We start from the raw sequence: 26856 nt of genomic DNA, 5'->3' as shown, positions 1-26856 counted from the left end.
GCCATCAGGAGCCCTCTCAGCCTTCCCATGTCCAGCATACTCTGAGCTCAAGGTCTGGCCGAGAACCCCTGCACTTAGTCTCTCGAATGCAGGAGACTCTCATTCCCCCACAACTCTGGCTCTGGCCTCTAGCACCCCCACCCCCCAAGAAAGAGATAGCCCCATCCCTAAGGCATCTGCTTGACTGGGGTCAGAACCCACTCTCCCCTCCTCAAAGAGGGACACCTTCTCACCCGATCTACTCCAAGGACTCATGAAATGGTAACGTTTAATGAGAACCCTTCCCCCCCACCCCCACCCCCACCCCCACCCCTGTATATACATCTATAAAAAATTCAAATACAGCAAGTTACCATTGAGTCAGACTAGAAGGGACTGACAGGGCATTAAATACTGTGGGGCAGGATCTGGGAAAGCAGAGGGGTGTACAAAACGGGCAGAGGTGGGGGGCTGAAAAGTGTGGATGCTGGGGGGAGGGGGTGGCTGGGCCCCCCCAGCATCAGGAGCTTATAATCTGATGGTGGCAATAGAGACCCTGGGACAGACAGGAGGCTGGGGCAGGAGGAGAAACTGTGTGAGGTGCCCCCTCAGGCCCCCCATGGGCTCCTGGGAGTCACCGGTGTGGGAGGGTCCAGCCTGAAGGGGCAGGTGGGATGGGTCTTTGGTGGGTGGGATGGTGGCAAGGTCCTCCTTCCCCGAAGGAGGAAGGAAGCTAAGTGGTATGGGAGGGCTGGGGGTGGCGGGCCCAGGCCCACCGGGGTCTCTACAAATTGTGTCTGAAGAGAGAGAATGCAGGTCCTCCTGCCCGTGTGCAAAATAGAAACCGGGGTCTGCGGGCTCAGCTCCGGCTTCCTGCTCCTCTGCAGGTGCGCTGGCGCGTCCTCACGGGGTGCCGGGCTCTGGGGAGATGGGACAGAGGGCCGTCAGGGTTGAGTCCACAGGTCCCCCTGAGTTCCACCCAGCCCCATTCCACTCACCAGATCAGGAGACTGTTGGCAGTGGCAGCAGCGGTGGCCAGGGCCAGAGTGACAGGGACCCAGGTTGGGAAGGGTGCCAACGGCCCTCCGCCATTGCCATTGCCCAGCTCCTCGGGGTCACAGATCTTCGTGGTAGGTGGGGGCGTCAGTGAGCTGGTGATGCTGGTCGTGGTCTCTAGGGAACATGGGCAAAACTCAGGCAGGGCTGGGGCAGGGCTGGGCTCCCACCCAGATTTGGGGACTCAGGAAACACACTGTCCCTGCTCTTCTCTTGTTTGCCTCACCCACTAGACAGAAGCAACATTCCCTGTCTTACAGAAGAGCCCACCCAATCTCCCCAACCAAGAATGTCCAGACAGTAATCCTCATACCTGGACCGACTGTGGCAGCTACATAGCATGGAGACCCCGAGGCTCCAGGGTCCCAGAAAGAGGAGCAGAAACAGCCAGAGCCAGGCAACGGGGGTCATTTAAGAGCACAGACATGGGAGTTGGGGAGTTGGGGGGGACTCACCTGGGGCCTGAGTTTCCGTGGTCAGGTGTCGGGGCTCCTCAGTCCAGGGTGTGGCATGGGCGGCCACGCTCCAATCACTCCATGTCCCAATCTCGTTGTCCTTGGCTGCAACCTGGATGATGTACTCCTTCCCGGCATACGCATCCGTGATGGTGTGTGCTGTGCCATCATTAAGCTCCACCTGCGGCAGGATGGGGTGAGGGTGACACACCCCAAGGGGTCATGAGAGTGAGGTGTCCCCAGAGGAATGAGAACTGTTTGGGGGGAGGGGAGGGGGAAGGCTGCCCTGGAAGGAGTGAGAACTTCCCTGGAGGAGAGAGGGACACTGAACATATTCCTGCTGGAGAGTGAAGCCATCCCCACCCCAACCCCTCCGAGAGAAGCTATTCCTGAAGGAGAGTAAGGAGATCTTTAATTAAAGATAAAGAAAGATAAGGGGGCAGGCAGTGACGCATTTGGTTAAGGACACACATGACAGTGCACAAGGACCCAGGTTCAAGCCCCTGGCCCCCACTTGCAGAGGGGGGTAGCATCATAAATGGTGAAGCAGGGCTGCAGGTATCTCTCTGTCTCTCCCCTCTCTCTCTCCCTCCCCTCTCAGTCTCTCTCTTTTTCTATCCAATAATAAACATAAGTAATTTTTTTTATTTTTCCCCTTTTGTTGCCCTTATTGTTTATTGTCGTTGTTGTTATTGTTGTTGTTATTTCTGTCGTTGTTGTTGGATAGGACAGAGAGAAATGGAGAGAGATGGGGAAGATAGAGAGAGGGAGAGAAAGACCTCCTGTGAAGCGACTCCCCTGCAGGTGGGATGCTGGGGGCTCTAACCGGGATCCTTATGCCGGCCGGTCCTTGCGTTTTGCACCACCTGCACTTAACCCCCTGAGCTACCACCCGACTCCCTGTTGTAGTTATTCTTTTTGTCAGCATCGTTGTTGGATAGAACAGAGAGAATTAGAGATAGGAGGGGAAGACAAAGAGGGGGAGAGAAAGATAGACACCTGCAGACCTGCTTCACCGACTGTGAAGCGACTCCCCTGCAGGTGGGGACCCAGGGGGCTCGAACTGGGATCCTTACGCCGGTCCTTGCGCTTTGCACCACCTGCACTTAACCCGCTGTACTACTGCCCGACTACCATAAAAATATTTTTTAAAAAAGATAAAGACAGATAGATGACAGAGCAAAAGACAGAGAGAGAGAGAGAGAGAACAAGAGCATAACCCTACATAAAGTGCCAAGAATCAGACTTGGGACCTGCGGCTTGCAATTCTGTTTCCTGACTCACTGCAAACATCTCATGGTAAGATTTTGTTTTTTTTAAGACTTATTTATTTAGTGGCCAAGGAGGTGGCACAGCAACAGAGCTCTGGACTAACAGGCACAAGGTCCCCATATTTGATCTTCAGCATCTTACAGGCCAGTGCTATTCTGGTCTCTTATGAAATCTATTTTATTAATGAGAAAGAGTGGGAGGGGGGTAGGGTGATGGTGCACCTGGTTGAGCACACATGTTACAATGCACAAGGACCCAGGTTCAAGCCCTGGTCCCCACTTGTAGGGGGAAAGCTTTGCAAGTGGTGAAGCAGTCCTGCAAGTGTCTGTCTTTATCTTTCCCTATCACCCCTTCCCTTCTTGATTTCTGGCTGTCTCTATCCAATAAATAAAGATAATTTTTTAAAAAATTTTTAAAAAGAGAGAGAGTAGGAAAGAGAACCAGAGCAGCCCTCTGACACATGTGATGTCAGGGATTGAACTCTAGACCTCATGCTTTCAAGTCCAATACTTTATCTACTATGCCACCTCCGGGGCTGAGGAAGGAAATCTTTTTTTTTTTTTTGCCCACCACGGTTATTGCTGGAGCTTAGTGCCTGCAACACAAATCCACTACTCCTGGAGGCTATTTTTTCCCCTTTTGTTGCCTTTGTTGTGGTTATTATTATTGTTGTTGTTGTTATTGGTGTCATTATTGGATAGAACAGAGAGAAAAAGAGAGAGGAGGGGAAGACAGAGAGAGGAAGAGAAAGACAGACCTGCAGATCTGCTTCACCACTTGTGAAGTGACCTCCCCTGCAGGTGGGAAGCCAGGGTCTCGAACCGGGACTCTTATGCCGGTCCTTGCACTTTGTACCACCTGCGCTTAACCTGCTGCACTACCTACCACCCAGCCCCAGGAAGGAAATTTTTAAGGAGACTGGAAATACCGCAGGGGAGATTAAGGATGACTTGCTTAGTGTCTGGATGCCTGCTGTCCTCCCAGCACTCCCACAACTCTCTTCCTCAGCCCTGACCTCAGACCCAGCTTGCAGGAGACAACAGTAACCAGGTGATGGAGAGAGAGAGAGATGGCACCCACCCACCAAGAAGCAACTGAGATAGCAGATTACAAATACAGACAGACATGCCTAGTCCAAATCTTAGCTGCGTCCCCCTACTAGCTAGGTGACCAAGTTACTTAACTTCCACATGCCTTGCGGCCCTCATGTTAAAATGGTGTTAACGACCGTCTCACTGGGCTGTAATGAGGACTCAGCACATGGTAAGCACCAAACAGACTTCAGCCAGCTCCGTCATCATCATGACTCCCACCTCAGAGCCAAGGTTCCTAGTTGCCCAGGACACCATCAGTCCCACCCCACTGGGCCTCCCCCTTAGGAAAGCCTCCCTGAGGTTACTGAGTAGTCTGAGCCTAGAAGGAGTGTGTGTTTGGGGGTGGGGGGTGGTGCTGGAGTGGGGGGGGCTCTGGGGGACACAAGGACAGCTGTTCCATTTCCTCTAGAAATAGGAGGCATAGCCACCCCACCCCCGCAGGGACCAGCCCCATCCTGCTGGTCTCCCCCACTCTCCAGGCTGGTCTGCCTGTCCAGCGCCCCTCCCAAGCCCAGGCTGGGCTCTGGTTCATCTCAGCGGCACCCGCTGCCTCATTAAGCCGCCTCGTAAACAGGGGCAGCCGGCAAGGGCGGAGGAGGGGCCCTGCTCTGGGCCACGTCTGGCTTTAGGGCTTTCTTTGGTCCCTATTCCAATATCCCCACACACACATATCCACCCCCTGAAAAGTGAAATCTGGACTACCTGACCGGCCAGACTGTGTGCACATGCCCGCGTGTGTGTGTGTGTGTGTGTGTGTGTGTGTGTGTGTGTGTGTGTGTGTGCTGCAACATGTGTAATGGAGGCCCAGTGGAGCGGAAAACCTGCCCAAATGCCCTGAGATGTCGCTCTGGCCAGGAACTCTGGGAAAGGTCAGGGTAATACCCTTTGGGGTCCAGATGCAGGCCCAGTAAGCCCTACTCCCAGCCCTGGGAGACCGATGGATTTCAAAGACACTCACTTCCCTTCTTGGAGTGGGTCTTAGTGCCACCTCTGGTTTCTAGTCACCCCCATCCCCCCTTTTTTTTCCTGTAAAAAACCATTCTGGTTAGTAACCCCAGCTCCTTCAGTAACTTTTCTTTCTTGCCAAGACTCTGCTTCCAGGTCGCTCCTTTCTGCCTTCCAAGAGCCCCACATCTGCCTTCCCCCCCAAGGAAGAGAGTCAAGGGGAGCAAATCAAAGTGCCACCTCACTGATGTGTTTCGGGTGGGCGCCAGACCTCTAGGAATGTGGTCCAGGAGCCTGGTGCTCCTGGCAGCCACATCTAGGCCTGGCCCCTTTTTGCTAGATAGTCACTGATCCCTTAATCCACCTCCTTGAGAGAATAGCTCCTCAACTGGCAGGAACTCCCTAGTGGCTGGCATGAGCCTCACCTCAGAGGCCTCCATCGGGTCTGCAGCAGCAGATGTCCAGCCTCCCTGCTGAGTTAGGGTCAAAACAGAAGATGCAGGGGACCCAGCACTCCTCTGCCCCTTGTCCATGCTGATACAGGCCCTGCCAGACCTCCCAGTGCTCATTATTGTACAATCCCTGGCTTGCATCTCTTATTTTCTTCTGAACCCCAGTGATGTTTTTCGCTGCTCCACCCTCCGCCCCCACCCCTTCTAGTCATACACCTGCCTCTCTTCAAGATCAAGGACTGGGAAGAGGAAATCCTGTTCAGAGCAAAAACCAGGTTCAAAAGAGCCATAAATCTTGCTGCCCGTAATGCCAATGAGACATGGAAGAGGGGCAGCAATGCCACAGGCACGCAAGCTGCCCTGCCCACATCGGTCTGCTGGTCAGGGCTGCCTACGGTGCACACGGTCTTGGCATGTTGGTCACCTGCATGTGTGAAGCACGGTTCCTGCTGGGGACCACGTGTGTGCATGCATGTTCCTGTGTGTGTGGTGGGCAGTGTGCCAGGCCCACTGCAAGGCGTGTGCGCTGCGATGCGCAGGGCTGCTGCCTGTAGCTCGTTAGCAGGGGAGAGGGGCTTGTGAAACTAGACCCTGGTTATTAGCAATGCATTAGGCGTGGGCAGCTGGCCAGGCGGGAGGGACTCCGGACTCTGTCAGGGAACATGTGAGTGTGTGAGCAGCCTTTGTGAGGGCCAGGCCTGCAGCCCCGATAGGCGCCCTGGAATCAAATTACGCACTTTAAAGGCCAGGCATGAAGGGGTCGTGAGGAGATGGGAATAGAGCCTGGCAGATGAGGTGGGGTAAAGGTTGACCCCTGGGAGCCAGTCTGGGCTGCCTCACAGAGCACCTTCCCAACCCCAGTCCTAGCCCACATACCTCATGGCACCCACAACCCTATAAGCCCAGAGAACTCAAGGAGAGAGAAGCCCAAATCTGCCCCCAACCCCCTGGCTGCTCACCAGAGATCTCTTCTCTTCTAGTAGTTGGATCAATATCCTAAACCATCCACTGATCTGATTACTGCCCCATGTCCACTGCCTAGGCTGCTTTTGACCTATCACCTTGAACTGGCCCCTCAGTAAGGTCCAACATTGAGACTCTGACACAAGTCACTGTCTGAACTCACATCTGGGACCAAGTCTGCTGGACTTCACTGCCTTGTCCTGACCCCTGGATTCTGTCTGTGAGTCAGTCCCTGAGGACATGAACTTTCCTGCCCCTGGGGATCAGCAGAGACCAGAGCCTGGGCTAGAGTGGAAGACTGATGTAGGCTGAGAGCCAGAGGTAAGGAAAGGGGCATGCTGCCTGCCTGCCAGCCTGCCTGGCACCTCCCTCCCAGCATGACTCTCTGCTACCCTGGAGAGCCACAGAGACAGATGTGTTTCCATTCTACTAATGGTAGCCCAAGGGAACCCCAAAGGGTCTTAGATCAGGATACCCCCATGGATCCATCCATCTGCCCCGCCCCTAAGGCCACCTGCTCCCTCCTTCCCCTAGAAAGGCTCCCTGCCTGCCCTCAGTCTGCACAGTGGAGTAGCTGTCACCCACCCATCAGAGCCCACATTCAGCCCCTGATTCAGGCATTTGGGACCAGGGCAGGGCAAGGCAGGGCATAGCAAGGCACTCACATGCTGCCACTGGTCGAGGATGAGAGGTCGGTAGCGCAGAAAGAACTTGAGAGGAAAGGACTCGGGGTCAGGCCAGGTCGAGGGAGTCTGCCACGTCACCTCTAGTCGTCGAGGGCTGCTGGGCACCGGCCGAGCTACCACGTTTTCTGGGGGGTCGGGCTTCACTGTTGGGAGACAGAGCTTCATTACCACACTAATCTCTGGGAACACCCCCACTCTGTCAAGCCCAGGCGCCGTGTCCACCATCTCCCAGTGCCAAGTACTGCTGTCATTATCATGGCTGTCATGCCTCTTCTCTGATGTCAGTGCTGGCAGTGCCATTAATGGCCATCTCACTGCTGCCATCTCTGACAGCCCCATCATCACCAGTGACTGTCACAACAGTCACTGTCACCTTCTCATGATGTCAGCATCTCAAATTCCATCCCGTCACCTGAGCCCCGCCCTCAGGATGACCAGCATCCCACCTACTAAGTATATACATTTTAAAGTGTTTTTTTCAATATTTATCTTCCTTTTTTGTTGCTGTTGTTATTTTTTATTCTTGTAGTTATTATTTTTGTTGTTATTGTTGTCATTGTTGGATACGACAGAGAGAAATGGAGAGAGGAGGGGAAGACAGAGAGGGGGAGAGAAAGACAGACACCTGCAGACCTGCTTCACCACTTGTGAAGGGACCTCCCTGCAGGTGAGGAGCCAGGGGCTTGAACCAGGACCCTTACTCCGGTCCTAGCGCTTTGCACCACATGCACTTAACCCGCTGCGCTACTGCCCGACTCCCTACTAAGTAGATACATAACAGCTCCACCGTTAAGCCACTGTCACCCCCACACCACCTGGACTACCTCTTCCCACACCAGCACCTTGCACGACCCCCGACCTGCCCCAGCCTGGATTGTCACTGCAGTTTCTTCAGCTCCTCCTTTAGAAGAGTCTAGACTAGGGGAGGTTCAGTGGTGGCGCACCTGGTTGAGTGCACATGTTACAGTGTGCAAAGACCAGAGTTCAAGCCCCTAGTCCCCACCTGCAGGGGGAAAGCTCCACAAGTGGTGAAGCAGGGCTGCAGGTGTTTCTCTGTCTCTCTCCTTCTCCCTTCCCTCTCAATTTCTGGCCGGCTCTATCAAATAAACAAAGATAATAAAAATTAAAAAAGAGAGAGAAGAGTCTAGGTTTGCAACTGCTCTGCAGGTCAAGGTTAAAAGACGGTTCACATGGGTGTTGCAGATCTGAGCTGAAGGCAGGCCGCAGTTCTGATAGGAGTGTCTCAGAGCTCAGCTTATGGAGAAAAGGTCTGGCTTGGGACCCAGTCAAGAGGTGGGGGGTGATGGGGCAGGCCGGGGGTCTGGCTGGGATAGGATAAGAGTGGACAAGGAGGTTGACTAGGATGGAGCAAAAGGACACAGAGGGCCTCGCTGGGATGGGGTAAGAGAGGCAAGGGGTTTGGCTGGGATGGGGAGAGGGGGAGTGCAGTATCTGTCCCAGTCCTGTCTCCTGTCCTGACACCTCATTCATCACAGGCCGTAAGGAAGCCATTAGCGTGGGGCGGGGCGTGGAGGCTACAGCTGCACAGGGTCTGGCCTAGCCTGTCCCCCCTCCCCTTCCTGCATGCTCTGGAAGCCAGAGAGAAGATGGGAAGAGCTGCTGGAGAGATCTCTCAGCCCCTGCAGGTGAAAGACATGCACTTGCATGTCGGCACGTGCTGTGTAGACAGGCACACATGTATTTATGGGCCAGACACACCTGTGTACACATGAGCACCCCACTGGCATTCACACACACACACACACACACACTGGAACATGCAGCAGGGAACCCCCACTCCCCACGCACCGATGGTGAACTCATCGAAGGTGATGGCCGTGGCGTTGTGGCCCAGAGCATTGCTGACACTGATGGAGACCTTGTACTTGATGGTGGAGAACAGGTGCATATAGCGAATGTGGCATCGGTTCTTGAGGGCTGGGTCCTTCTCACAGACCATGATTTTGGAGCCGTGCCTGGGGAAGGATAAGACCCAGGCACCGTGACCAACAACGAGGGAAGGAGGTCAAGTCCAAGGTGGGGCTTGGGTCTGCAATGCAGGCGTGGTGGGAGGCTGGGGAGGAGGTCAGGGTCAGAACAAGGTCCCAGGCACATCTACTCACAACACGGTCACATTGAAGGTGTTGGGGATGTAGGTGGGGGCGGGCAGATGCCAGCTGCAGTAGAAACCCTTGGGGTAAGCGTTGGAGCGGCAACTGAGCACAGGCTCTCGTGGCGGCACTGGAGGTAAGAACACCACGGTCAGGGCACGCCTGCAGCCCCGCCCCCTGCCCCCATCCAGTCCCCAGCACTAGTGTGGGGACAGGTGGGCCTCAGAACCTCAGCTCTCCCTCCTCAACCCATCAGCAATGCCAGAGGTGGGGAGGAGGGATGCTGTCAGCGAGGGTCTGAGGCTTCCCAGGCTAGAGAGAGCCAGATGTTTAATTAAAGAAAAACAAGGGTTGTGTGGAGAGGGACACCCCCCACCTGCTCAGTGAAGGCAGGAACTGTGGGGAACAGGGCTGCAGGCCTCAGCTCATCAATCACAGGATGAAGGTGGTGTCTGCGGGGAATGGGCCCCAGCCCCCATCTTCAGCCACACTGTGTCCATTCCCAGAGGAAGGCTGTACACGAGGCTGAGTGGGGCCTTAACTAGGCCCTCCGGGTGCTGGAGGGGTCAGGGTACACACCCCAAATAGGAAGCGACTCAGAGTTCCCTCAGCAGACAGACTTAACAGGACAGTCCCAGTTGAGCCACAAGGACACTATTTGCACGCGTATCTTGTGTGTCCATGTTTGTACACACGTGTACCTGTGTGACACAAAGGAGCAACCCCTGATGGAATGTGGGTTCATTAGGGAGGTACATCTATGTGCATGATTCTCAAAGTGAGGGTTTATATGTGTGTGGGGGTCGCCCACCCCTGTTAAGAAGCAGCTGCTGCCTCCTTCCTTGGTCCTTGCTCTTCCCAGCTGCACCCCAGCTTCTCCATCACTGCTCTTTAAGAAGGCCTCTACAGGGGCCAGGTGGTAGCACAGCAGGTTAAGCGCACATAGCACCAAGCGCAAGGACCAGTGCAGAGGTCCTGGTTCGAGCCACCAGCTCCCCAACTGCAGAGGAGTCGCTTCACAAGTGAAGCAGGTCTGCAGGTGTCTATCTTTCCCTCCCCTTCTATCTTCCCCTCCTCTCCCCATTTCTCTCTGTCTTATAGAACAACAATAACAACAACAACAATAAACAAGGGCAACAAAAAAGGGAAGAAAAAAATAATTTTGAAAAAAAAGTCCTCTACAGGGTCAGCAGCTGTCTTCATTTTGTGTGGAGCTCCCAACAGGGATAGGATCTGCTTGGGTCACACAGGGAGTCTGGGTGGGACTAAAAGCCTGGATAAGAATACCCACCTACATGCTCGCTCTCTCTCTCTCTCTCTCTCTCTCACACACACACACACACACATACACACACACACACACACGCACACACTGAAAGTTCCTTCTGCTATCTAACCACTATCTTTTTGCTGTTGTGAACAACTCGGCCCAGCTGTCCCACCCTCAGGCATTGGGTAAGGCGTGAGGACAGCCGGCTCAGGTTCCTGGAAGGAGGCAGCTTCTGTGATCTGACCCAGGCAAGGAATGTCCGTCCACAGCTCCAGGGACACTGACACCTCCCTCCTATGCACCCCCTCCCACCTCACTGCCTGACAGGTGGACAGGAAACGCGGGGGGGGGGGGCGAGGGGGGAGGCTGCTCAGTCAGCCAGGGACTTGAAGGAGAACGTGTTGTCTGTGCTTGCCGAGTGGCCGTGGTGACACATGGGGAACTGTAGATTTTTTTTGTCTGCAGCGTATGTGATTGCGAGGAGTTCTGTGTGGCCTCGTGTACAGATCCAAAGTGTGTGAAGCTGTGGAGATGCCAGGGGAGGAAGAAACCCCTGAGCCCTATCTGGCTTTGCAGCAGGAGAGGAGGGTAAGAAAAGCATCAGGAGAGCTTCGGTGCAGCAGGTGGAGTGGGTTATGCTGGGCAAAGAGGTGGTTCCATGCCCCAGATGTGCAGGAGAGAACTAGAGACCAGCTGAAGCCCCCATACACCCTCCAACAAGGGACAGTGGCATTCTGTCTACTGCTATCTGTCCACCACCACCCCCAGCCCCCAGAAGCCTTTCTGACCTCGTGTTCATCTTGTGTCTATGCCTTGTTCATCCTGTGTGCCTCTGGTTTCCCGTCACTATCTGCCCAGGGGGTGCAGAGGCATGGGGATGGATAGGGGGCGGCCAAGGACACAGGAAGTGCCTTGTGGGGGCCTGTGGGCCAGGCCACAGTTGGCGGCTACCCCGGAGGAAAGGACATTCTAAGGTCGGCCAGCAGAGAAGCCACCACCACCACCACCCCCCCTCAGCTTCAAAGGAGAAGGGTGCTAGGCTGGGTGAGGGGCTGGACTGAAGCCTGCAGAGTCAGCTCCCGGCCACCTGGGGCTGGCTTCTCAGAGGGCAGAGCAGGCCATGGCACTGGACTCACAGGCCACCTCCCCCAGCCAGCCGCCACACTGACTAGCCACCTCCTTTCTCCTTGAACAGTCTTACCCACTCAAGCTATCCCCCCCCACCACCACCTCAAATCTCCCTCTTAGTCCACTTCCCTCCTCTCCCTGGGTAGGTCATGGGGGAACTGGGGGGCCAGGCAGGGCTTTGTCTGTCATCTGACTACTCCTGCCTGGCCTTGGGCCCTGAGCAAGGAAGGGCTTGGGTTTCCTGACAGGGACCAGGTTTCTCAGAGGGAAAAGGAGGAAAGAAAAACAAAGAAAGGAAGAAAAAGAGTGACTTGCTGCAGCTGGAGTCCAGCTGAACGGACGGGTGGGCGGAGGTGGGAGTGCCGTGAGAGACGAGAGTGTGAGGTTGTGGGGACAGTGTGCAGTCGGGAGGCCTGTTGTGAGTGAGAAGCTGTTTTTTCAGACACTGGAGTTGTGCGGCTGGGTGTGTAGCTCTGAGAGGTTTCATGCATGTGACTGATTCCGGGCAGCCGTGTCATGGTGCGGCTGAAAGTGGTGAGAGGCCTGATAACGGTTCTCTGTGACTCAGGGAGAGGCTGTTCGGGTTCGAGATTGCCTGTCTGAGTGAGACCATGTGCATGACACAGCACGTGCAAAATATGCCATTCAAGACAGCAGTAGCCAGACTCCACACCTGAGCCACTGTGTAAGGAAGTGGCACCTGAGCTCAAATGGAGCTGGCAAGGTGTGTGTGTGTGTGTGTGTGTGTGTGTGTGTGTGTGTGTGTGTGTGTGTGTGTGTGTAGGTGCCCAGAATTTCACATGCATTCACAAGCATGAGCTAAACTCTGTGAGAACATGTTCAAGGGCGTATGTGAGCAAGAGCTGCTACACAGACATGGAGTCCAGGCGTGCCCCTTGCGTCCCTGAGGTGCCCCTTGAGGACTCCTGAGATACCCACACGTGTCTATGCGCCTGTGGCTGTGTCCCTGGGTTCCACGCAGGGCTGCGTCTGCGTCTGTGTGTGCATGTGTGCGTGTGCCCCTGCTGGCCCAGGATTTGTTTGTTTTCCTCCTAATTGGCTTGTTTTTCCATGTCCAGCCCACCAAACCGCATGTTTTTCCTCTCATCTCGCCAGCCCGCCTGGGCCGGAGCCCCCAGCACGCACGAGGCTTGCCTGCCGGCCCAGAAGGGAGGAGGGGCAGGCTGCCCACACCCTGGTCAGACCAGATCAGGCTGGGTGGGGCAGGTTGACCCCTCCAGCTCCAGCCCTACCCAGACTCCACCCACACTCCTCCCCGTGCCTGTCACTCAAGGTCCAGGGCATCTCTTGTGGTGGCTTTGGAGGGACCCCAGCTTCTGGATTTCCAAAGCCCCTCCCCAGCCCCCATCTACTTCTCACCCATCTTTACTCCCCACCCCACCCCCGTCATCTCCAATCACAGGCTGTTCTTTCCTTCCCAGCCAAACAGGCCTGAGGGAAAAGGAGTGCTAAACCAGGGGGTCTGGAGTGCCTGTCCTGACCAATCAAGTCAAAATACTTTAAAACTGCACAAGGAACTGGCCACTTAACATCAGGTTGGAAAAATCACTCAGTTTGGTTAGTGTATCTGCTTTGCCATACATGTATATACCTCAGCTTCGAGTCTAGACCTCACCACACTGGAGGAAAGTTCTTTGTTACAGCATCTTTCCCCTTTCTTTTTTCTTTTCTTAATTGTTTTTTTAATTTCTTAAAAAATTTTTTACCAGAGGACTGTTCAACTCTGGCATATGGTGGTGCAGGGGATTGAACCTGGGATGTTGGAGCCTCAGGCATGACAGTCTGTTTGCATAACCATTATGCTATCTGCCCTCTGCCCTCTCTCCCCTTTCTCTATCTACCTATCTATCTCAAAAAGTCAGCCTGAAGTGGGGAAGCCCCACCAAGACAAAAAAAAAATATAATATAATATAATATAATATAATATAATATAATATAATATAATATAATATAATATAATATAATCCCAGGAGGTTGTGGAGTAGATAGGCAACCTAATTTGCAAGCAGGAAGCCCTGAGTTTAATCCCTGGCACCACATATGTCAGAGAGATACTCTGGTTTGCACTTTCTCTCTCTTACTCTCAAATAAATAAGTAAATATTTAAAATCAGTCCACTAAGGTGTCTGGAAGCCATCACAGTGGTAGAGCACAGGATTTGCAGGTACCTTGGTATATGTGTTAGAGCTGAGTGACGATCTGTACTTTCTCATAAAAATCTTTAAGAATAAAGGAAAACCAGTCCATTAATCTCTGATTTGTTTTAGCTTAAACTTGGGGTGACAGTGAGTCAGCAGAGGCTAGCAAAGGAAGGGAGTCTATGCTCCTGCTCCCCAGTGTATTCTTCCTTCTTCCTGGGCAGGGGCCTCCTTAGCCTGCATGTGGGTCTTCACCTGTGAGCAGCAGAAAGGTGGAGCAGGAGAGAGCAGTTCAGGGCTCAGTGGCTATAAGGGGCTTCTCAACTGGATATTTTTTGTAATCAGTTTCCTTTGGAAATAGAAACATGAAAAACTCACACATTTAAGAATAAATATTAAATAATGGTTGGCTCAAATGACCCACACACAAATCAGGGGGAAACTTTGCCCTATTCTCTGAGAGCTAGCAAGAAGGATAATTTGCTGCTGAGTGCTGCCAGACCATGTCTTTTTTTTTTTTCAGACCATGTCTTTTGTTACTAATATAAAGTGATTGGAAACAATGATTATTAATATCCCCTGTTCCTATAACCAGCAAAATTTTTAGGAGGAAATGAGTACCTGTTACAAATAGTACGGCCAGTTCTTGGCTGCATTTCCCAAGACAGGCAGGGTCTAGGGAGAGGTCCGGATAATATATATAAGGCTCTGGTCACAACAGGGTGGCTGTGGGTATGCTCCATGGGTGTGGGCCAAAGATATTACCTGTAGACTAAGTTTCCCTCCAATGACCTCTCAAAGAAGATGAAGTCATTGGGAGTGTGGACCCAAAGTCACTGAGGTGTAGCTTTCAACTCCTTGTCCACCCAGGAGTTTTGGAACTTAAGCTGAAAGGATGGATGTGAGTGACTGGTGTCAAGCTGGCCTCATCCTCCTTCCAGACCACTCAGCACAGAGCCTTCCTCCTCATATGAGGGCCTAGGGCCCAGCTAAAGGCACATTTCTGATGGACCCTCTGGTGGGCCAGGCTCTAAATTGGTCCACAGGGGTCACTCAATCCTTGGTTTTCAGCTAAGACATTTGGTGACAAAGCCCATCTCTCTAGTTCAAATAGAAATTTTTTGTCTGGGAGAAATGAACATTCCCACCAATACTTATTTTCATCCTTCTGCTAGCCCACAGGTGGGTTGGCATTTCTGTGAGGATGTTGACCAAAACATACAAATGAAAAAAGCATGCCAGAGACACCAAAGGTCCCAACTTTACCACCATAAGCCAGACCTGAGCAGTGCTCTGGTAAACAAACGAGCAAAAATGCCTTCAGATAGCAGGGTGCTTTACCTAGTTGAGATGTGATCAGAGAAGTTTGAGTCTGACTCAGAAGAGTAGACATATGTGGGGAGACAGCATAATGGTTGTGCAAAAGACTTGCTTGTCTGAAGCTCTAAGGTCCCAGGTTCAATCCCCAGCACCAACATAAACCAGAGCTCAGCAGTGGGGTGTGTGTGTGTGTGTGTGTGTGTGTGTGTGTGTGTGTGTGTGTGTGTGTGTGTGTGTGATCTTTTCCTCTGTATCTCTCTCTCATTGAAGAAAGAGAGAGAGAGAAGGGGAGGGGAGGGGAGGGGAGAGGGGAGAGGAGAGGAGGGGGGAGGGAAGAGGAGGGGAGAGGAGGGGAGGGGAGGGGAGGAATACAACTAGTTCCAGTATGTTTACTCCATCAGTGGGTACCCGCCCAGCTGGCCCTAGCAGCAATGACAAACATCATCATGTCTACTTCTCCAAATCTCTCTTCTACATCACACTCACTCACTCTTCCCTCTGCTTTACTGCTGCCCCCCTTCTTATATCTTTTGTGTGGTCTGTGCCTCTCCACCAATCCCTTACACATAGTGATAATCTTCAAAGCTCAGTTCTGAGTTCTGTTCTCTCCTCACACCAGTATTCCTCCAGTAGCCGCCTCACCTCTTCCCATATAACCTACTGCTAGCACGTCCCCTCCCCTTCCCTGTCCCCCCCAGAGCAGTCTCAAGTCCTCAGACTCACTGGCTACCAGCCACCAACACCCAGTTGTCCCCGGAGGACCCAAGCTCACTGTGCCATCTGCAGATGTTGCTGGTGCCGCAGAGCCCTCACCCATACTGGCTGCCCACACTTCTGCAGCTATTTGCCTAAGAGCTTTATTTGGCTACCAAAGCCTGCGTTGCCTACTGGGGCATCAAGCCAAAAGTGCTGGGAAGAAGCCCAGGAGGTGGTGCAGTAGACTGCAAATCTTGCAAGCATGAGGTCCTGAGTTCTATCCCTGGCGCCACATGTGCCAGAGTGATGCTCTGTTGTTCTCTTGTTGAAAAGTAAATAAATCTTCTAAAATGTTGCCAAGATGAAATGATGTCAAATATATATTTAGTCGGTGTTTTTTTTTTCTTTCTCAGTTCTGGGAATGCAAGCATCCCCACCCTCACCCCAGGAAATTCCTTCAACCTAGAAGGGGCAGAAGTGGGTGTACAAGCATCGAGTTTCCTCCCTCCACAGCCCCCAAACTCTGTGGAGCATGTTTTGCATGGTTTCCCAGAATTCCCTCAGTAGGTTAAGCCCCAGTTGCCCAGACATGTGAGCTGAATAACTCCCTCTTGAATGGCTAACTTAACTTCCTTTTTTTCTATCACTTTCCCATTGCCTTGAGGTTTTCCTGTCACCTGCCAAATTAAATACTTACATATGAATTCCCACCTTGGGGTCAGATTCTAGGGAAACCCAAAATAAGACAGTGGCCCAAAATTTTCCAACTGCTTGTTCCTCCTGGCCTCTACTGCCTATCGCCAGCTATCTTGACCTCTCCTACTTGCTATCTACTCCCCGCCTCCAACCAGCACCAACTCCTGTCTATTCAACCACCCTGCTCCCAACCTTCCCAACTCCATACCTTGGCCTCAGGTCTTCATCTTCTCTGCATCCCAGAGACAGCTTCCTTCCTGTGCGGGCTTTACCCCATCTAACTGGCCTCTCTTCACTGCTGGGTGAGAGATCTTTGAAGACATGATCCCAGCTTCTGGGTTCATAATTTACTCCTGTCTCTTCTCTTAGCTCCCCTACAACTCTCCCTACCCTAATATACACCAGCCCAAGCACTGCTTTCATGCCCTCCCAACCTGCTGACCTCTATCAGAAATGACTTTCTCAATATATCTTCCAACGCCTTTAAGTTTCCATGTACTTGCACGAACCCTTCCTCCTTCCTTCCTTGGGGCCTCCCAGATGGCTGCCCTCATACCTGCACCCCCCACCCCATCCCCTGATATATCCCATTCCCTTCCTAAAAACCCTATGACTAGCCTCTTGAGAGTGTGAATGGAGTGTGTGACGCTGGGGTTCCCACCCACCAAGCTCTGCTGGGCTATGCCCTGCCAGCTCTCTTCTGCCCATCTTGGCACAGGAAATGGAATTTCAGACTCTCAGAGACCTCCATGGAAAGATGTATGAGCAAAATGCCTAGGGGACACAGTGGACAAGACTGGGAGCAGAGACCAAAAGTGCAGGCTAGGACAGGGGCAGAAGGCAAGGGTGAGGGTGCTCTCCCCCAACGCCCACCCCCGACAATCCCAAGGGTTCTGATCCTGGGTCCTGGAGTACAACCCCTTGAGTGCAGTGGGAGGATGGGTGAGGGCTTGGGAACAATACTTACAGCCCACATGGAGCAGGATTTGATGGCGCAGGTGCCAGGAGTCACGGTGGAAGCAGGCATAGAGGCCGCTGTGGCCCAGTTCCAGTCCATGAAGCACCAGCTGAGAGCCGTTGAGCAGGTCAGGGGCCAAGTCTGTCCCATTCACCCGCCAAGTCACAGCTGCATCCCAGTTTGCTGTCCCACATGGCAATGTCACGTCCGAGCCTAGGCGCTCGTACTGCACATGGGGTGCCTCTGCGGGAGGTGGGGGGTGGAAAGGGGAGTAGGAGGAGAAAGGGCAAAGGTCACAGATCACATCTCTTCCTGGCACCCCTGCGTGAATGCATATGGGCAAGAGCCTGTGAAGGAACACAGCAAAGGGCCAGGGAGACAGCGCAGCAGTTTATATAATAAACTTTCATGCCTGGAGCTCGGGGTTCCCAGGTTCAAGCCCTACACCATCACCAACCAGAGCTGAGCAGTGATCTGATGAAAGGAAGAAGGAAGAAGGAAGGAAGGAAGGGAGGGAGGGAGGGGGGGGGAAAGGGAGGAAGGAAGAGAATAAGGAAGGAAAGATGGACAGTGAGGACTTCGGGTCAAGAGGTTTTGTGTTGGGGCTGGCCAATGGCACAACTAGTAGAGTGCACACTTTGCCATGTGCAAGGACCCAGGTTCAAGTCCCCAGTCACCACCTGCAGGAGGGAAGTTTCACAAATGGTGAAGCAGTGCAGCAGGTCTTGGTGTCTACCTGACTCTCTCTCTCTCTCTTTCTCTCTCTCTCTCTCTCCCCCTCTTACCTCTCATTTTTTTCTCTGTCTCTATCAAAAAGGAATTAATGGCCACTGGGAGTAGTGGGTTTGTGTGTAGGCACTGAGCCCCAGCAATCACCCCAATGACAAAAAATCAAAGTGACTTTGTGTCTGTGTGTGTCTGGAGAAGATGGAGAGCGTGCAAAATCTCTCTGGTTCTGCAAGTGTATAAGCATGTTAAGTGCTTCCAAATTGGCAAGTGTGTGCTTTTCCAGAGCTGCGTATGTGAATGGACAATCTTCTGAAGTATGAGAGAGAGAAAGAGGGAGGATTTGTGTCGAGTGCTGAGAGAGGCCGGAGCTCAGTGAGAACTCAGTTTACCTCCATTCCTTTAAGCTGTCCTCATGCCCCTGACCCTCACCACGTGCCGTCAACAGGCCTGGTTCCAGTCACTGACATCTGCTCCCCAGGCAGACTGGAGCTGAGGAGCCTTGCTCCTGAACTCCTTTCTCTTTCTCTTGCCCATCCTCTCTCTAAATGCTGCCTTTCTCCTCCCCCCCCCCCACTCTGGTCCCCCTGACAAGCCTCCTCCTCAGCTCTCCAGGACTTAGGCAGGAGCAAGAGAAGGGAGAAATGGGCAGGGTCCAGGACAGGAGCCCTAGGCAACTCCTGGCAGCTGCCAACTTCATGAGGCAGGAACTGCTTGGGAGGAGGTAGGGGATGCTGGGACTGAATGTGCTCTCTGACCATTCTTCTCCTGCCCCCAGGAGGGGCCTGTCAGAGCCAAAAGTGAGCCCCAGCCCTGGCCTGAGCAACCCAGGTGTGATGGACTGAGCCCAGGAGACTGGAGGGGAAGGGTGGGAGGGAGCACCTGTCGAGAGGCCTTGCTAGGCAAGTGGGGGGGGGGGGGAAGCGGGACAGAGACACCATCTACAGAGCACAGCAGAAGTGACAGGCCTACGGAGCCAGAGATGCAAATCCACTCTCCTTCTCCTGCCCCCTCCCTCCCCAAGCCTGGAAACCTGGAAAGACAGATGCTTTCCTGGTCCAGGCCAGATCTGTGGAGTGAGGGCGGGAGGGAGAGAGGCAGCATGAGAGGAGGGGGCAGCCCTGGGGTGGGGGCTGCCGCGGGATCCCTCGTTAACACTCGCTCACATCTCCCCTCCAGAGAGCCACCCCGCTGAGTTGGGGGATTTTCAGAGGCAATTCCTGTTAACGAGCCAATTAAGTTGGGCCAGTGGCCTCTTAATTAGACTTGTTAACACCACCAGGACTGCAGGGGGTAAGATCCCTCTGTGTCGCTAGCCAGCCCCTTCAGCCCCTTCCCTCCATTGCAAGCAGCCCTCCCCTGCCCCCCCCCACTTCCTTCACACAGGAACATCTGTCCCAGTGTGCTGCCTCTGTCACCCTGCCCATCGGGATCTCCCTCCATGTCTCCAGGTCTTTCCCCCACCCCTCTGCTTATCTATGCTTTGTCCCTCTTTGAGCCCCTGCATCTCTGTAAGAGGAGAGAGAAGCAAGAAGCCCAGCCAGCCCTGACCACTCATCTGTGGGGCCTGGGACTGGCCGAGCAGAGGATGAATGGGCGGGCGGAAGGGCGGTGGCTGGGGGCCTTGGAGGCCACAGCTGTGAGGCTGGACCGGAGTCTAAACGAGGCCTCCCCCTGACCAGAGGCCCAGTGTCCAAGGCTCAAGCCATAGAGCCCCCCCTCATCCACCAGCCCTAGCCACTGAGCCCCCCTCCAGCCTCCTTTCCAAAAACCTGGAGCTTCCAGGAAGCATGCCAAGCCCCTCTCTGCACCACCCCCCAGCAGAGATTCTGCATCCAGCTGCCTGAGGAGGAGGCTGGAAACTGACCATTGGGGAGGGGGTGTGGCCATCATGGTCCCAATGGTAACACATCAACGCTGACCAAGAGCAGCTCGGAACTACAGTGGAAGCAGTGTGGCCCTTAATACTGGGGGGAGGCAGGTACAGCCAAACGTTGAGGACACAGCCACCCAACAGCACAACAAACACAATGCGGTGACACTGTCCCACTGTACCTTGCTTGCCTCACAAAGGAAATGGCAACACAATCTGACAAAAATGACAAACCATCGATGTAAGGGCAGGGCAGGGAGGAGAAAATGACAACACAATGACAGGAGACACCACAGGCCACAACATAGAGGCAGAAGGGGTGATACGACATGACAATCACAGCGTCACAACTGCTACAATAACACAACGATGGCAACACACACACACACAGCCAGGCAACAGCTCCAAAGATGGCAGTGATTTAATCCTTTGTCTCTGGACAGCTCTCCTCCTGCCCCCGTGGGTGCCCCTCCTGATGTGCTGTCCATTTCAGAAATTAAATCAAGCAGCAGGGGGAGGATGGGGCTCTTGGCTCTGACGTGGTGACAAATGCTCCAAAGGAATCAGCTGTGAAAAGGTTGTTAGAAGCCAGGACGAGAGACAGAGACAGGATGAGGTCATGGACATGGAGAACACAGAGGGACAGAGAGGACGACTCCCTCACACCTGTGCACACGGGCTCACATGGGGACCACATGCCAGAAATACTCCCCAGGACATCCTAAGAGACTGTGCATCGCCACACACATAGGGCAAAGATAGTTACAACAGAGAAGAAGCAAATCCGAGACCCCAGTCCACAAGGACACAGGGACACTATCCACTTTGGGGAAAGAAACACCTGAAGCAAGTGGACATGCAGGCACAGGGAGGGCACCATCACCCAGAGGCAGTTAACATACGGCCAGTCTCACACACAACTGGAGAGAGTTTAACAGGAACACAAAAGATGTAAAGAAACAAGCAGAGAAGGCAGCAGACTACCATACACGGGCTGTAATCTCAGCCACAAGGTCACAGCCCCACAAAAGGCAGTCAGTCAGTCAGTCATACACAGACAGATAATGTCATATCTGGAGCACAGTCCACAAGGACACAACCACAGAGAGAAAGACACTCCCCAGGACACAGCCACAGCCTCAGTCTCACCCACGCCAGGACACGGCCCATAGCACAAGGTCAGTCTCTCATTCGCTCAGAGGTGTGACCTTGTGTCCTGGTCACATGTGACTCTGGCCGCACATACAGTGTGGGGCTAGGCCCACAGAGCCCATGGGCAGGCCTAGGCAGGTCAGGTCAGTACAGGCATCCAGGACAGGAGTAAATGGGCTGAACTAGTGGTCACTCTGACTCGTGCTTATGAGACACAGTCTTGGGGCAGGCTTGGCTCACTAGCCTTCTTGAATCCAAAACCCTGAGGGTTATAAAACCATTTACCAGAGCCCATGCCTGAGTCCCAGTGAGGCTCCCATTCTCTTGGTCTCTATCCAAGTTTGCCAAGATGGGCAGAACAGGACACTTCCAAACTCCTTCTCTATACCTGGAGCCTCATTCAAGGAATTTAGGGGTCAAGTTTACACCGGTGGCTGACGGAGGCACTTGTCTCAAACACAGCAGAGGTGCTGGTGAGCAAGTCAAGAGGGACAGGCCTCCCAGCAGGGGTTCAGCTCTTTGCCACTGTGGGCTGTGAGAAAGACAGTGACAGCACTGGACCACTGCTAGGAGAACAGGTAGCAGCTGCCAGCTTCCTCGTCTGTCACCTGTCCATCTCCCCCAACTTATTTCATTCCACCACCTTTTGTGGAATGAATAAGGCTGAGAGCTGAAGGCAATCAACATTCTTGTCTGCTTGTATCACTTAGTGTCTTCCACTGCAACCAGCTCCCCCCACAAAAAAAAAAATGCCCAAGAGTCCCCATTTCATAAGGTTCTCTACAGGGGCCCCATCCCTAGCTGCGTCCAACTCACATCCCAAGTAGTTTTCAATCTATAACCCTGCTGGTGTGAAGAGGCTATCATCAGCATGCAACCACCAGAGCACCTACGAGACATCGGCAGGCCACTCTCAGCATCAAAGGCTCACGTCCCTCTGTGCGCATGTGTGGCAAAGCCAGCACGTGTCCCCACGGAGGTTTGGTGGCAGGACGGTTCAAGCTCAGCCTCGGGTAGGGGCTGACAGGGATCACAGTGTCCTGCCCAGCACTCACTCACCCTGTGGACTGTGTCTCTGGGCATAAACCACGGCAGCGGCGGCAGCAAGCACAGCACAGCAGGCCCACGGGACGGGAGCAGCCATCTGTTGAGAGAAACAGAGAGTGGCAGCGTCAGTCTAGGTGGGAACTCTCTTAGGGAGCTTCCCCCTGTCCTCAGGCAAGACTGGGAAGTCCCAGCCCCAGGTCAGGGCACCTTGACCCCAAACACCCTTCTTAATGGGACTCAGGATCCTCGTTCAGGCAACAGAAAGCAGCATTCTTGGCATCTGTAGGCCAAGGTTTGCTAAGATGGCAGAAGGCAACCTACGGTGGTTTGTTGTTCAATAAAACTGCTGGCTACAGGATGTAGCCAACCGCGGATGAGTTATAGGATGTGGGTGACATTGGGTCATTTTTCTATAAAAAAAAAAAAGTGCTAACTTTACTGGTGATCTTGGCTAATTGGCTGTAAACACTGAATACTGAAAGGGGAATGTTTTAATATAATTGAAAATCTGTCCTCCACATTGCCTCAAATGGAAGCCCCCCTCTGGCATGCTCCAGAGGACAGAACCTGAAACCTGGATGTTCAAAGCTCTCTTTCAAAGCCCTCACCTCAGACCCATCCTTGGGGAGCCTAGTCTGGACTCTGGAAAGTTCAGAACAGCAGAGTATCAGGACCTGGGTCAACCTTGGCTTCAGGTCTACGGTACACCAATGACCAAGAAAGAATGAGGAAATTCTCTCTATATATTGTTTTCACCTTGGCCACATGACCCAGGAGCCAGGAACCTTTGGGCCAGAAGAGATCCACCCACGCGGCTACACAGAACACACTTAACACATGTCCCTAGAAGCCAAAATGGATCCTTCTACCTACTGTTCTACTTCCCAGGGTGGATCAGAATCTACCCCCTCCCAGCTCTGCTCTAGCGTATATTCAAACCCAAGGACATGGGAATAACTTGTTCTTGCAGAAAAGACCCCTTAATCTGACTTTCTCTTCCCAGTGTGAGGAGAGAGGGGAACTATCAACCAGACAGAAGCAGAGATCCAGGAAGGGACACTGCCAGGCATTCAACCAGGGCCTCTATCGGAGACATAGTGAGACATTGAGCAAAGACAGTGGCCAGAGACACTGCCAAAAACAAGTAGAAAGAACTCCAAAGAAAAAGCTCTGCACAGAGAGATCACTAAAGAGGCTGTATAAGGCACAATCAGACAAAGCCAGAGGAACTGTGAGATATGACAGAGAAGTAAACAGACAGTCATGCCAAGATATGGCCAACATATGACTAAAGAACCAGCTTGGGAGTCAGCGGTAGCGTAACCGGTTAAGCGCAGGTGGCGCAAAGCGCAAGGACCAGCGGAAGGATCCCGGTTCGAGCCCCCGGCTCCCCACCTGCAGGGGAGTCGTTTCACAGGCTGTGAAGCAAGTCTGCAGGTGTCCATCTTTCTCTCCCCCTCTCTGTCTTCCCCTCCTCTCTCCATTTCTCTCTGTTCTATCCAACAATGACGACATCAATAATAACTACACAACAATAAAAAGCCAACAAGGGCAACAAAAGGGAAAATAAATATTAAAAAAAAAAATTAAGAACCAGCTTGAAACACTGTGAGAGACTTGACCCGATGCAAACAGACATAGCACCAGAGAAAGAGCAAGAACTGCAGGCAGAGAAACCATGGGTGACAGCGTACTAAAGCAGTACTGAGAGGGAAACTTATAGCCATACAATCACATATTAAACACCAAGAAGAAGCTCAAATGAACGACCTTACTGCACACCTCAAGGACTTAGAGGAAGAGGAACAAAGGAACCCTAAAGCAACCAGAAGGACAGAAATCACTAAAGTTAGAGCAGAAATAAACAACATCGAAAATAAAAGAACCATACAAAAGATCAATGAAGCCAAATGTTGGTTCTTTGAAAGATTAAACAAAATTGACAAACCCCTAGCCAGACTCACCAAACAAAAAAGAGAGAAGACTCAAATTAATAGAATTGTAAACGATGGAGGAGATATCACAACTGACACCACAGAAATCCAGAGAATCCTGCGAAACTTCTATAAAGAACTATATGCCACCAAGCTAGAGAATCTGGAAGAAATGGAACAATTCCTAGAAACCTATGCCCTTCCAAAACTGAACCAAGAAGAACTACAAAATCTAAATACACCAATCACAGACAAAGAAATCGAAACCGTTATTAAGAATCTCCCCAACAACAAAAGTCCTGGACCAGACGGCTTCACAAATGAATTCTACAAAACTTTCAGGAAACAGTTAATATCCATACTTCTTAAGCTATTCCATAAGATTGAAGAAACAGGAACACTCCCTTCCACCTTCTATGAAGCCAACATCACCCTGATACCAAAAGCTGATAGGGACAGAACAAAAAAGGAAAACTACAGACCAATATCTCTGATGAACATAGATGCCAAAATATTAAACAAGATCTTGGCCAACCGGATACAGCAACATATCAAAAAGATTGTTCATCACGACCAAGTGGGATTCATCCCAGGAATGCAAGGCTGGTTCAACATCCGTAAGTCAATCAATGTCATTCACCACACCAATAAAAGCAAAGCCAAAAACCACATGATTATCTCAATAGATGCAGAGAAAGCCTTTGACAAAATCCAACACCCGTTCATGCTCAAAACTCTACAAAAAATGGGAATAGATGGGAAATTCCTCAAGACAGTGGAGTCTATATATAGCAAACCTACAGCCAACATCATACTCAATGGACAGAAGCTGAAAGCATTCCCCCTCAGATCGGGGACTAGACAGGGCTGTCCACTGTCTCCATTACTCTTCAACATAGTATTGGAAGTTCTTGCCATAGCAATCAGGCAAGAGAAAGAAATCAAAGGAATACAGATTGGAAGGGAAGAAGTCAAGCTCTCACTATTTGCAGATGATATGATAGTATACATAGAAAGACCTAAAGAATCCAGCAGAAAATTACTGGAAGTTATTAGGCAATATAGCAAGGTATCAGGCTACAAAATCAATGTACAAAAATCAGTGGCATTTCTTTATGCAAACACTAAATCTGAAGAAGAAGACATCCAGAAATCACTCCCATTTACTGTTTCAGCAAAATCAATCAAATACCTAGGAATAAAGTTGACCAAAGAAGTAAAAGACTTGTATGCTGAAAACTATGAGTCGCTACTCAAGGAAATAGAAACTGATACCAAGAAATGGAAAGATATCCCATGCTCATGGATTGGAAGAATAAATATCATCAAAATGAATATTCTCCCCAGAGCCATATACAAATTTAATGCAATACCCATCAAAGTTCCACCAAGCTTCTTTAAGAGAATAGAACAAACACTACAATCATTTATCTGGAACCTGAAAACACCTAGAATTGCCAAAACCATCTTGGGGAAAAGAAACAGAAATGGAGGCATCACACTCCCAGACCTTAAACTATATTATAAAGCCATCATCATCAAAACATCATGGTACTGGAACAAAAATAGGCACACAGGCCAGTGGAACAGAATTGAAAGCCCAGAAATAAATCCCAACACCTATGGGCATCTAATCTTTGATAAGGGGGCCCAAAGGATTAGAGGGAAAAAGGAGGCTCTCTTCAATAAATGGTGCTGGGAAAACTGGGTTGTAACATGCAGAAGAATGAAATTGAACCACTTTATCTCACCAGAAACAAAAATCAACTCCAAATGGATCAAAGACCTAGATGTCAGACCAGAAACAATCAAATACTTAGAGGAAAACACTGGTAAAACACTTTCCCACCTACACCTCAAGGACATCTTTGATGAATCAAACCCAATTGCAAGGAAGACTAAAGCAGAAACAAACCAATGGGACTACATCAAATTGAAAAGCTTCTGCACATCCAAAGAAACTATTAAACAAACAGACAGACCCCTCACAGAATGGGAGAAGATCTTCACATGCCTTACATCAGACAAGAAACTAATCACGAAAATATATAAAGAGCTCAGCAAATTTAGCACCAAAAAAGCAAATGACCCCATCCAAAAATGGGCAGAGGATATGAACAAAACATTCACCTCAGAGGAGATCCAAAAGGCTAACAAACATATGAAAAACTGCTCTAGGTCACTGATTGTCAGAGAAATGCAAATTAAGACAACACTAAGATACCACCTCACTCCTGTGAGAATGGCATACATCAAAAAGGACAGCAGCAACAAATGCTGGAGAGGCTGTGGGGACAGAGGAACCCTTTTACATTGCTGGTGGGAATGTAAATTGGTACAGCCTCTGTGGATAGCAGTCTGGAAAACTCTCAGAAGGCTAGATATGGACCTTCCATATGATCCAGTAATTCCTCTCCTGGGGTTATACCCCAAGGACTCCATAACACCCAACCAAAAAGAGGTGTGTACTCCTATGTTCATAGCAGCACAATTCATAATAGCTAAAACCTGGAAGCAACCCAGGTGCCCAACAACAGATGAGTGGCTGAGAAAGCTGTGGTATATATACACAATGGAATACTATGCAGCTATCAAGAACAATGAACCCACCTTCTCTGACCCATCTTGGACAGAGCTAGAAGGAATTATGTTAAGTGAACTAAGTCAGAAAGATAAAGATGAGTATGGGATGATCCCACTCATCAACAGAAGTTGAGTAAGAAGATCTGAAAGGGAAACTAAAAGCAGGACCTGATCAAATTGTAAGTAGGGCACCAAAGTAAAAACCCTGTGGTGAGGGGTAGACATGCAGCTTCCTGGGCCAGTGGGGGGTGGGAGTGGGTGGGAGGGATGGGTCACAGTCTTTTGGTGGTGGGAATGGTGT

The 26856-nt window shown here is 51.6% G+C and overlaps 1 protein-coding gene across 6 annotated transcripts in view; it reads right to left on the bottom strand.

Annotated features, from left to right (window-relative positions):
* Positions 1 to 250: 250 nt before the first annotated feature.
* The window catches only part of CNTFR (ciliary neurotrophic factor receptor), a 47195-nt gene continuing 20589 nt past the window's right edge, over positions 251 to 26856 (bottom strand). For 4 of the 6 annotated variants that reach the window (XM_060199260.1, XM_060199258.1, XM_060199256.1 and 1 more), the window contains 8 exons: positions 22051 to 22135; positions 17250 to 17483; positions 9026 to 9143; positions 8712 to 8878; positions 6882 to 7045; positions 1491 to 1671; positions 978 to 1152; positions 258 to 899 (listed from right to left, as the gene is read on the bottom strand). In XM_060199260.1, coding sequence (XP_060055243.1) covers position 899; positions 978 to 1152; positions 1491 to 1671; positions 6882 to 7045; positions 8712 to 8878; positions 9026 to 9143; positions 17250 to 17483; positions 22051 to 22135 — 1125 coding nt within the window. In that variant the 3' untranslated portion in view covers positions 258 to 898. Of the gene's footprint in view, positions 900 to 977; positions 1153 to 1490; positions 1672 to 6881; positions 7046 to 8711; positions 8879 to 9025; positions 9144 to 17249; positions 17484 to 22050; positions 22136 to 26856 lie in introns of all 6 variants that reach the window. The other 2 variants (XM_060199259.1, XM_060199257.1) reach the window with 1 other exon arrangement.

Source organism: Erinaceus europaeus, chromosome 10, assembly GCF_950295315.1.
Source record: "Erinaceus europaeus chromosome 10, mEriEur2.1, whole genome shotgun sequence".
Lineage (NCBI taxonomy): Eukaryota > Metazoa > Chordata > Mammalia > Eulipotyphla > Erinaceidae > Erinaceus > Erinaceus europaeus.
The sequence above is the reverse complement of the archived record's forward strand: the minus strand, read 5'-3'. Positions and strand labels throughout refer to the sequence as shown.